Genomic DNA, 12139 nt, shown 5'->3' on the forward strand with positions numbered 1-12139 from the left:
AGCAATGCAGCCTGACCAGTGCCCAACAATGCAGCCTGACCAGTGCCCAACAATGCAGCCTGACCAGTGCCCAACAATGCAGCCTGACCAGTGCCCAACAATGCAGCCTGACCAGTGCCCAACAATGCAGCCTGACCAGTGCCCAGCAGCGCAGCCAGCCTGACCAGTGCCCAGCAGCGCAGCCAGCCTGACCAGTGCCCAGCAGTGCAGCCAGCCTCTCCAGTGCCCAGCAGCGCAGCCAGCCTCTCCAGTGCCCAGTAGCGCAGCCAGCCTCTCCAGTGCCCAGCAAGGCAGCCAGCCTCTCCAGTGCCCAGCAAGGCAGCCAGCCTCTCCAGTGCCCAGCAAGGCAGCCAGCCTCTCCAGTGCCCAGCAAGGCAGCCAGCCTCTCCAGTGCCCAGCAAGGCAGCCCGACTTGTGCCCAATAATGCAGCCCGACTTGTGCCCAGTAATGCAGCCTGACTTGTGCCCAGTAATGCAGCCTGACTTGTGCCCAGTAATGCAGCCTGACCAGTGCCCAGTAATGCAGCCTGACCAGTGCCCAGTAATGCAGCCTGACCAGTGCCCATCAAGGCAGCCTGACCAGTGCCCAGCAAGGCAGCCTGACCAGTGCCCAGCAAGGCAGCATTACCAGTGCCCAGCAAGGCAGCCTGATCAGTGCCCAGCAAAGCAGCCTGATCAGTGCCCAGCCAGGCAGCCTGATCTGTGCCCAGCCAGGCACCCTGATCTGTGCCCAGCAAGGCAGCCTGATCTGTGCCCAGGAAGGCAGCCTGATCTGTGCCCAGCAAGGCAGCCTGATCTGTGCCCAGCAAGGCAGCCTGTCCTGTACCCAGTAATGCAGCCAGCCTCTCCATTGTCCAGTAATGCAGCCTGACCTGCGCCCATTAATGCAGCCTGACCTGCACCCAGTAATGCAGCCAGCCTCTCCATTGTCCAGTTATGCAGCCTGACCTGTGCCCAGTTATGCAGCCTGACCTGTGCCCAGTAATGCAGCCAGCCTCTCCATTGTCCAGTTATGCAGCCTGACCTGTTCCCAGTTATGCAGCCTGACCTGTGCCCAGTTATGCAGCCTGACCTGTGCCCAGTAATGCAGCCTGACCTGTGCCCAGTAATGCAGCCAGCCTCTCCATTGTCCAGTTATGCAGCCTGACCTGTGCCCAGTTATGCAGCCTGACCTGTGCCCAGTTATGCAGCCTGACCTGTGCTCAGCAATGCAGCGTGATCTGTGCCCAGCAATGCAGCGTGATCTGTGCCCAGCAATGCAGCGTGATCTGTGCCCAGCAATGCAGCGTGATCTGTGCCCAGCAATGCAGCGTGATCTGTGCCCAGCAATGCAGCGTGATCTGTGCCCAGCAATGCAGAGTGATCTGTGCCTAGCAATGCAGAGTGATCTGTGCCCAGCAATGCAGAGTGATCTGTGCCCAGCAATGCAGAGTGATCTGTGCCCAGCAATGCAGAGTGATCTGTGCCCAGCAATGCAGCGTGATCTGTGCCCAGTAATGCAGCCAGCCTGTCCAGTGCACGGGGATTAGTGAGAGGAGCGCCGCGGGACTTACCGCTATGAACAGGCAGCCGCGAGGAGAGTCCTTGTGAAGCTTTCCCGCGCTGGAGCAGGCTCTGTGTCTCCGCCCCCACTCTGGACAGTGCCCGAAATTAGTACCGTTTCCCCCTATGAAGCGGGGTCCGCAGGGAAAGCATCTGTCCGGGCGGACCGTTGTGGGGGCCCCAGTGCCCGAAAGGCAGGGAGGGCCGGGTAAAAGACCTTGGCGGGCCGTAGTTTGAGGACCCCTGTTCTAAGGTCTGATTCAGGAGTCTAAGTTTAGCCAAAACTAAAAACAAAAAATCAGCACAAGGGACAGAACTTATAGTTCTGTCCTACGGCCCCCCCCCCCCCCACCGCCATACTACAGTTACAGGGCCTTCAGGTCAGTATTGTACCAGACTATGCCTGTACTTTCCTGCTGAATCTGACATTCATAGAAGCCATAATACAGCTTCGATGAATGACATAGGACCGATGAATGGGAGGTAATGGGCGGATGATTAATAGCTTCACTCCCCTCCAGTTATTTTGAATGGTCTGCCAATGCAGAGAAATTTGTGCATGCTCTAGTTTTTCTGATGAAGAGCACTACAATACACCGTAATGCATTACCAGGCATTGTGGTGTGCTGCAATGCAGGTATGTTGAAGGTGCATCAGATTGGAGCAATGGGGTGCCTTTCAGATTGAAAGCCTTTGCATTGCTGTAACACACATTACTCCAATGTATATATTTGAATGGGTCCTCAAGATACTTCATAATGGCAGAAATTGTACACATTTTCTTTATTAAATACTGTGATCAGGACTGAAATAAACAAATCATTTTTAGCTTTTCCTTTTTAGTTAGGTATTTATTATTGCATTAATTAGCATATTTTTGTATTCTCCTTTGAGACAAGAGGTGGTTTAGTCTGGTTTTTTTTTAACATGTTTATATTTTTTCCTCTGTTGAAAAAAAGCCCGTTATTGACTCATTAGACTAGTGACTTGTGTTCTCTCTTTAGCTAACTCATAAAAAAATGTATCAATATAAAAAACATTACATTTCTCCTTTCTTTAGTTACTTCTTGGTTTCCAGGCCTAGGCAAGTAATGTCATACATCCCAGAAGTTTTCAGGAGGGGAGGAGGGGTTTTCTCAGCTAAGAACACCCTCCTGCCTGCATGCCTGGGCAAAGGGCAGATGGATTCCAGGAAGTAAATGCTATACAATTCATCTGCCCTTACTCAAGATGGCCACAGCCAGAAATGCTAGGGGATGTTTTTCAATGAGTTCTCAGCAAAATAAAGCATGGATGGATGGGTCAGTTTGCTTAGAATATTATAAATTAATTAGAGTTTTTGGTTTGTGGTGCTCAGATGCAGTGTAGTTCTGGCTTTAAAAAAGTGACACTAAATCTAAAACATTTGGTCGTTTTTGTTTGACTTTGCATTGCTTCCAATTGGTTTCAGTCAGCCTTTCTCAACCTTTTTATCCCAGAGGAAGACGTAGAGGCTCAGTTCACAAATGAGCCGCATGCAGCTCACAGCAGGGGTCCGGTGTGTGCTGGTTCACCGTTTCAGGTCTGATTTCAGCCCAAATTTTGGGCTGAATTCAGACCTAAAAATGGACCAAAAGACGCACAGCGTTTTTGTACAAAATCCACTGGACCCATTGCGGAGATATGTGAACCGGCTCCATAGAGAGCCGGGCAAAATCTCCCGTTATTGCGAATTGGATGCGGAGATCCTGCATTCCAATTCGCAATGGCGTGAACCCAGCCTAAATTCCTTTCAGATCTCAGGAAACCACTGGTAAGATTAGTCCATCAGGGGTCATTGGAAAAACGCCCCTTAGATTGGTGATGGTAATTCTAAAGAATGCTACCCTTAAAGGGGTGGCCAAAATTACATCCTTGCGGTTATGCTGCTAGCTCTGCCAAATGGCATTGAACCTGGAACTATGCAGGAACCATTAGATGGGAGGTCAGTTAGCCGCAGCTTGAGGAACCCTAGTTGAGAATTTCAGGTTTAGATGTTGCATGCATGAAAATGTATTGTGTACAGTGATAGTGCAAGGTTTTTTTTCTAATTTTTCCTGTTAATTTCAAGGGTAAGGCACGAGTTTGCATTTAGCCAGTTAGCTTTATCAGAATCATAATTACAGATTACAGCCAGCCAGTTAACATTTTTAATCAGCAACAGCAGCAAAAAAGCAGCTGGGACAAGAATAGTATGAATACCCCCCCCCCCCCCCCCCCCAAATAAAAAATCACTTGATAAACTAACTGATTACCTTGATGCAACGAACCATGCTTAAAAAATCATTTTGCTTAAATTATTTCCTGGGTATGCAAAACCGTTGTTTACGAGTTTTCAGAAAGCTTCTGATAATTTCCTGCATGTGAATTAAACATGTTACTAACGCATCTCAACTCTTGTTAAACACATAAGGGTCGATTTACTAAAACTCAGCTCATTGAATAAAGTGAATAATCCAGTCATGTGCAAGCAAACATTTTTTATTTTATTTTCTTTGCACATGAATGGGAATTCTTTCCAAAATGATTTTTCATTGCACTCACTAAGCTAAGTGAAGATTGCCCTTCAAAGTGAAAATTCCCTTGCAAAGTAACATGCTTTACTTGATTTAAGTAAATCACTCCCATAGACAGTGGCAGAACTACCAGGGTTGTAAAGGTCGCACTTGCAACCAGGCCCTGGCATTCCTCCACTATGGGGGAGTGCTGAAGATGGCAGGAAGGGGGCCCACTGCAGAACATGCTAAAGGGTCCCGCTATGGGACCGTAAGGCTTGATTCACACTGCTGCAACCCCCAATGCATGCGACTTGCTTGCAATTTCCTTGCGAGTTGCTTGCAAATTTTGTGATTTAACATTGTGGTCTATGACACTCAAATTGCACCAAAGTTGCAGAAAAGTAGCGCAGAAACCTTTTTTTGGTCACTGCGACTTGAGTCGCACTGATTAAGATGGCACCTATTGAAATAAATGTGTTTTGACTTGTCAGGCGACTTCATGTCGCAAGATATTTTGTTGCGGTGTGAACCGGAGCTTATAACGGTCCTTGTGATGGGATTAAATGGCCCCAGCATTAGTGGGAAGGTCCCCGGGACTGATGGAAAGGGCCCCAGTGGTCAGAGGAGCCCTTCATGGATTTTGCACCAGGGCCTTGAAGGTTCTACTTACGCCTCTGCCATAGAGAGTTTGCCAAGCATTTTGAAAAATTTCAAATCTGGTGTCCATGTAAACTAGCCCTGTTGTCTACCATTTTTGTTTTAGTAGTCAGTATCATTCTAAAGCATTATATTGTCTTATATTATGGTAGATCTCTGGCTCTGCTTTTAATATGCCATGCCCTGCATTTACATTTGTTTTCTCGGTACAGCCATTCCTCGTCGATGGATATAAATTCGATCTGCGGATATATGTGCTTGTGACATCTTGTGAACCTCTGCGCATTTTTATCTACAAAGAAGGGTTGGCACGTTTTGCAACAATGTCCTACACAGAGCCTAGTCACAGCAACCTGGTAAGGAGCCTTGTGACAATAATCAAAAAGGAACATTAAAGCGACTCTTAAAGGAAAGGTTCACCTTTACAAAAAATAAAAAATAAATGCACATTTTTTTTTTGCATGTCAAAAAATATGCATTTATTATTTTTTTCTTTTTTTCAAAAAAGAAAAAGTTTGGACTTTAAATAAGGCATGTACAGTATGGCTAAAGTAGACGTCTATTATAAAAACATATATGTTTATCGTCTGAACAGTAATTGACACGACATAATAGCATATATACATACAAAGATTTGTAAATCATACAGATAATGTATGGCAGGCCATACAACATAGAAAGGAGTCATAGCATCATAGCACATTGCGTTATGTGGCATAGGAAAATGTCCTCCAAATTCAAACATCACTTAAAAGAGAATAATGGAGTAAAATCTGAATAGATAAAATGCATTGGTACGTCTATATGGAACAAGGTGTATCTGGATATGTCCGACGCTTTTCGTGGTTTATTCCACTGTTCAGGGGCAAGGGATATAAAAAAGCAAATATGGTCTGATGATACCCATATATTGGGAAAAGTAGTTTGCAGGGCAAAGGAAAAAAACATCTATCCCTTTTATATACTCACAAGTCAACTGAGTCTGGAATCTGTGATGCTAGAACCTGGGGGGGCTGCCTGAGGTGTCTATCGTGGGAACTGTGGCAGGGGCCCGCAAAGGAACCAAGCGCACACATATAGTCCCCAAATTATAAAGATAGGAGGTCTCCAGGTAGTGATGTGTATGGACTCTAATTCTATAAAGTCCAAAAAATGATTATTGAGTATAACTATAAATAGGTACTAATACTGCTGTGAAAAGCAAAAGGAACCCAAAACCAATATGACAAGTGACCGTATGTATTGTATGGATACTAGTGTGTAACCAAGAAAGGATATCCTCTATGTGAAGGAAGAAACCATGAAACAAGTGTGAGAAGTATGGCACCAAGCCAAACAGCAAGAGTATTGTAAAAAGTGCTATGAGCCTGAAGAGAGCGTGAAGAGAAGAGCGTGAAGAGAGAAAGGTTATCTCCCAAGCCGTGGCGGCCCGTCCATTAAGGGCGCACGGGCACAGCCCCCTCTATCACGCCACCCCTCTATATGAGTAATGGATAGATTCATGCATAGCACAGATCACTGCCGATGCACACAAAGGGGTTAAAGAGGTTTTCCACTCTGGAAAGAAAAAAGTCTGCAGCTGCAAATCCTGTAGCTGATTAATAACAGGACACTTACCTGTCCAGGGATCCAGCGTCATTCTCACCTGGGCTAATTTTTCACTGGGCTTCTGGTTCCCGGGGATGGCACCTTATCTATTGGCAGCCGGCTGTGCTGCTTGTGGCTTCACAGCCGGCTGCCCGTTACACATGCTCGAGCCACACTGCAGTATGTGAATGATCCCGCAGTCTTCTAGGACCTGTGACGTGTCCCAGAAGACTGTGGAGAGAGAGGGGAAGAGGACAACTTTGCCTAGGCGATCCAAGCAGAAGTGGGAGTGGGTACCTGTCAGAACTAGGTACCTGCTCCCCCTCTCTCAAAAATGACCAGCCAAATGTGGCAGGGGGGTGGGGGGGGGGACTTAAAGCGTAACTTTCCCCTTTGGGTGAAGCTCTGCTTTAGGTGAATAACATAACAAGAAACATGTTCACAGGAGGATATCTTGCATCTGGGTTTCAGCTTTAAAAATGGCAGATTACAGTTTGCTTGACTAATTTAATTTTATCAACAGACTTATTTATCTAAATAAATGTCAAGCATGTGGTACTTGGCAGAAATGTTATACTTTCACTTTTTTCTGCCCAGTCAGTTATGCAATTATCTTCAGAATTATGCTTTCAGCCTACTAATTAAAAAAATATATTATTACTTAATTATTAATATCATTTTCACAGGATGATGTCTGTATGCATTTGACCAATTATGCGATCAACAAGCACAATGACAATTTTATACGGGATGAAATGACAGGCAGCAAAAGGTGGGTATCATAACAAAAAGACATATAATAGATACATACAAACTAGTAATTATTAGATAAAAAAGATTTAATCAACCAGAAAATGTTTGAATTTGAAAAAGGAAACCTTGGTTAAATATCTGTCCTGTAGAGGAGCAAGACAGTGTGCAGTATGGCATAGTCTTCATAAGACTCATCCTATGGACAATGCATATGGGATCATCTGAGTGAGCACCTCTGCATTCAGTTCTCTAGGGCAAAGTCTGTGAAAGTATACCCAGGACTTTTTTTTAGTTGGAACTTGGGGGAGCGCAGTTCCGGCACCTCCTGGACTGACTGGCAAGGGGTGCCGGGGTGTGCTGCAGGGTATTGATGCTCACTGCTGGGGGATCTATTTTTGCAGGGGGGTCTATTGTTGCTGAGGAGGTCTATTGTTGCTGGTGGGGGACCTATTGTTGCTAGGGGTGGGTCTTATGTTGCGGGGGGGGGGGGTCAATTGTTGCTGAAGATCTACTGTTGGAGGAGGGGTCTATTGTTGATGGCTGCCAGAGATCCTATTAATGCTGGCTGTGTGGAGATCTGTTGATGCTGCTGGGAGTCTATTGTTGCTGGGGGGGAATTTTGTTGTGGGTGGTACATTGTTGTTAGGGGGATCTATTGTTGCTGGCTGATCTATTGTTAGGGGATCTATTGTTACTGCTTTTCTTGATATCTTTACCAAATTCCATACGAATTACTTAGCACCACAAAATTATACTTGGTTCTGTATTGTCTAAAAGGGGCGGTATTGGGAGGTGGGTAGGGGATGAAACCAAGGGACGGTGCTCGGAGGTGGGTAGGGGCGGGGAAAAGGGGTGACTCAGAAAAGGGGAGTTCCTGCACCTATTGTCTGAGAAAAAAAGCTCTGAGTATACCCCATACACTTGGTAAACTCGGGCATCAATACTCATTGACATTTTGCTATATGCACTTTAAGCATTGCAAACTACCTTTTTTTTGGTGCTAAATGAAGAAATGACTTAGGGAACAATATTAAAATGATTTTACAGCAAACCCATAGTTTTTGTGGGCCTCAAAAATTTCAGTAATGAAACCAATGACTTGATTTCATGAAGGGGTTCCACTCAAGTTTAATTTAACAGAGTAAAAAAAAGTTAATGTACAGATATGGATTTCCTAGTAGGCCTGGGACTATAAATGCCAGAGGAAAATAGGTAGCTTTTTTGTATAGTTATTGGGCACACAGTTTTTTTCTATGATGAGTAGAACCACAGTCATCTTATGAGCTTATGTATCATTATTATAATATTCTTGTCAGGTTACAACCACCCAATAAAATGAACAAGAAACAGCAAAACGTTCTACCATTTCACATGTTCTGGAGCGGGCCCCCTTCCTGCCATCTTGGGGCCCTCGCACAGCGACAGAACGCCAGGGCCTAGTCGCAAGTGCAACCTTTGCAACCCTGGTAGTACCTCCACTGGTGTCTAGGTCCGCAGGACCTAGATAGGAGGGGCAGTGGTGAAGGCATATAGAGGAACTGATGCCCTTAATTTTTCTCCTGCAGCTGCTGAATGCCTGCAGCAGGGAGAGGAGAAGCAGGCTTTCAGCGGCTGCAGGAGGAAAATGAAGGGCATCAGTTTCTCTATAGGCTGCCCACACAGCTCGCCTATCCATGGGTACATGGGAACCCACGGGCCCCCTGGTGCATGGGGATGGATTGCAATTGCAAATTCTGTGACTCTGGTAAGTATGCCACTGGCTTAGGGGATCCTACACCCAGCAGTCACTTGCTTGTCAAAATCACTGCCACGGTCAGTACTCCTGTCAGCCTTGCAACAGAAGGAAGAAATGACTTAGGGAACAGCCTCCCCACCCCCCCACCCTTTGTTCTGGCACTGCCTACAGGCTCCAGTAATGGAAATATGTCCCTGCTTGTGTATATTGAGCCATCAACTTCAGTACAACTTATCTCCACCGAGAATCATATAGGGATCACAGGCATCAGAAATGCATGTCAAACTCCACGTTTGAAGCCCATATTTCCAGGCCTAAATGTTTTTTTTTTTTTTTTTCCCCTCAAAATAGGAAACTCTCAACACTATGGAGTTGGCTGGAGAACAACAAATATGACGCGAATAAACTTTGGGAGGATATTGAAGATATCATTATTAAGACTCTAATTTCTGCACATCCTATTTTGAAACACAACTATCGCACTTGCTTCCCAAACCATATTGCTGGCAGTGCATGTTTTGAGATTCTTGGTTTTGACATTCTCCTGGATAAAAAGTTAAAGCCCTGGGTGCTAGAGGTAAAATAGTGCATGTGATACTATTAGTAGTAGCAATAGTTGTCAGTTAGAATATTTATATGTACTATACATATGTAGCCTAATCATTCCACTATACCTGTGAACAATTAATAATTTCACAGTTTCTCCCACTGTCCCCTTCATCTCTGTCAATCAGGGCTCGGGTTTAATATGGCTTCCCTACTTCCCAGGGAGCCAACATTGCACTAATACAATACTCTGATCAAAGTGGCCACTGAATCCCAGAGAACACATCAGGTTTGCAGTTTGTAAACATCAGAAGGCATCCTCTGCAAATATACTGTTTCAACATCCTTTGGATGCCTATTGTTATTTCTTCACTTCTGTAGAAGCCCTCTTAAGCTTCCCATAGATCAGTGGTTCTCAACTCCAGTCCTCAGGACCCACTAACAGACCAGGTTTGCAAGATAACTGAAATACATCACAGATGATATCATTTGCTGCTCAGTGATTGCAGTATTCTAGTCTGCATCTCCCCAAGGTAATACATAAAATCTGGCCTGTTGGTGGGTCCTGAGGACTGGAGTTGAGAACCACTGCCATAGATGGAGCAAAATTCAGCCGGTTCAGCAGGGAACGGCCAAGTTTTGACCTATCTATGGACATTCTCGCTCGACAGAAGTCGATCTAATGGTAGACTTCTGTTGAGCGGGACTGTTGGAAAACTTTTGTTGGTCAGCGGCTGCAACCACTAATTGGTGTATACTGACAGCAGAGGAGCCCTGCTGTCAGAATACAAGGGTACAGTGGGGAGGATTCCTCCATCCACCTCGCATGTGTGCGTGGGGTAATCTGTTCATTTTTTTTTTTGGATCATTCCTTTGGCTGAAAAAATTAGGCATCTATGGCTTCCATTAGTGCAGTGTTACACCTAACGTATAACCAGTTGCCTAACCTTTGTAATAAACCTACAGGAATCTTTTTTGCCCATTTTTTTCTCTTTCCTCCTGGCACATCTTGCCACCAAAAAACAAAAATATAATATATTGCGGCTTATCAGTCCTTAGATGAGGTTACAGCATTCGTTTTTTTCTTTTTAGCTTTTTTCATGTATTTTCACCTTGGATCCTGCCAGTAGCACACTTCCTGTGCTAGGGTGACCACACTCACTGTATCTATGAAGGAGTAGCATTGTCACCCTAGACTGCTTTCCTTATTTAGATGTGGAATAGATGTGGGTTCCCCAGGGTTCTGTGCTGGGATCAATCCTATTTAATTTGTTTATAAACGACCTGGAGGATGGGATAAACAGTTCAATCTCTGTATTTGCAGACGATACTAAGCTAAGCAGGGCAATAACTTCTCCGCAGGATGTGGAAACCTTGCAAAAAGACCTGAACAAATTAATGGGGTGGGCGACTACATGGCAAATGAGGTTCAATGTAGAAAAATGTAAAATAATGCATTTGGGTGGCAAAAATATGAATGCAATCTATACACTGGGGGGAGAACCTCTGGGGGAATCTAGGATGGAAAAGGACCTGGGGGTCCTAGTAGATGATAGGCTCAGCAATGGCATGCAATGCCAAGCTGCTGCTAATAAAGCAAACAGAATATTGGCATGCATTAAAAGGGGGATCAACTCCAGAGATAAAACAATAATTCTCCCGCTCTACAAGACTCTGGTCCGGCCGCACTGGAGTATGCTGTCCAGTTCTGGGCACCAGTCCTCAGGAGGGATGTACTGGAAATGGAGCGAGTACAAAGAAGGGCAACAAAGCTAATAAAGGGTCTGGAGGATCTTAGTTATGAGGAAAGGTTGCGAGTACTGAACTTATTCTCTCTGGAGAAGAGACACTTGAGAGGGGATATGATTTCAATTTACAAATACCGTACTGGTGACCCCACAATAGGGATAAAACTTTTTCGCAGAAGAGAGTTTAATAAGACTCGTGGCCACTCATTACAATTAGAAGAAAAGAGGTTTAACCTTAAACTACGTAGAGTACGCTGTAAGAGCGGCAAGGATGTGGAATTCCCTTCCACAGGCGGTGGTCTCAGCGGGGAGCATTGATAGATTTAAGAAACTATTAGATAATCACCTGAATGACCGCAACATACAGGGATATATAATGTAATACTGACACATAATCACACACATAGGTTGGACTTGATGGACTTGTGTCTTTTTTCAACCTCACCTACTATGTAACTATGAAAGAGCTGCTGCTCTCGTTGGATCGAGTTCGGGCTCAGGTGAGTACGGGGGAGAGGGGGTCTGGAGGGGATCTGGACACAGAAGGTTTTTTTAAGGTGAAAAAAACCTCTTAACGTAAGCGTAAACTCCCATACATGACTTTTACCTATAGGTAAGCCTATAATAAGGCTTACCTATAGGTACTGTAAATATCTCCTAAACATGCTCCTTTTAGGAGATATTTACTGTATATGCAGCCAGGGATGTCACCGGTGCATGTGCTCTGAAGGAATGGCCAGTCACGCAGCTGGAGTCTGTGAACTTGGAAGGAAGAAGGGTGAAGATAGAAGCTGTGTCAGCGATGACAGCTCACCGCTGGAAGGGCTTCATTCTATGGTAAGTTTCACATAATGTGCTAGTTTGCAATGCACATTATGACTTTACCTTGCAGGTTTAAAAAAAAAAATTGTCGTCGGTTTACTACTGCTTTAAGGCTTTAGAACCATTTTATACATATTAATAAAAAGAAATCTTTATAAAAACCTAGTTTCACCATTTTACACATAGCACTATATTTGACTGCTTTTACACTTTTGCACAAGAGGGGCAGTTTT

General features: G+C 44.9%; 1 protein-coding gene across 5 annotated transcripts in view; it reads left to right on the top strand.

Moving 5' to 3' along the window:
• TTLL13 (tubulin tyrosine ligase like 13) overlaps positions 1-12139 on the top strand; it is an 85474-nt gene that overhangs the window by 38028 nt on the left and 35307 nt on the right. For all 5 annotated transcript variants that reach the window (XM_073618493.1, XM_073618492.1, XM_073618491.1 and 2 more), the window contains 3 exons: positions 4928-5071; positions 6989-7074; positions 9142-9367. In XM_073618493.1, the coding sequence (XP_073474594.1) occupies positions 4928-5071; positions 6989-7074; positions 9142-9367 (456 nt within the window). The remainder of the gene's footprint in view (positions 1-4927; positions 5072-6988; positions 7075-9141; positions 9368-12139) is intronic.

Source organism: Aquarana catesbeiana, linkage group LG03 (genome assembly GCF_042186555.1).
Source record: "Aquarana catesbeiana isolate 2022-GZ linkage group LG03, ASM4218655v1, whole genome shotgun sequence".
In the NCBI taxonomy this organism is placed as follows: Eukaryota; Metazoa; Chordata; class Amphibia; order Anura; family Ranidae; genus Aquarana; species Aquarana catesbeiana.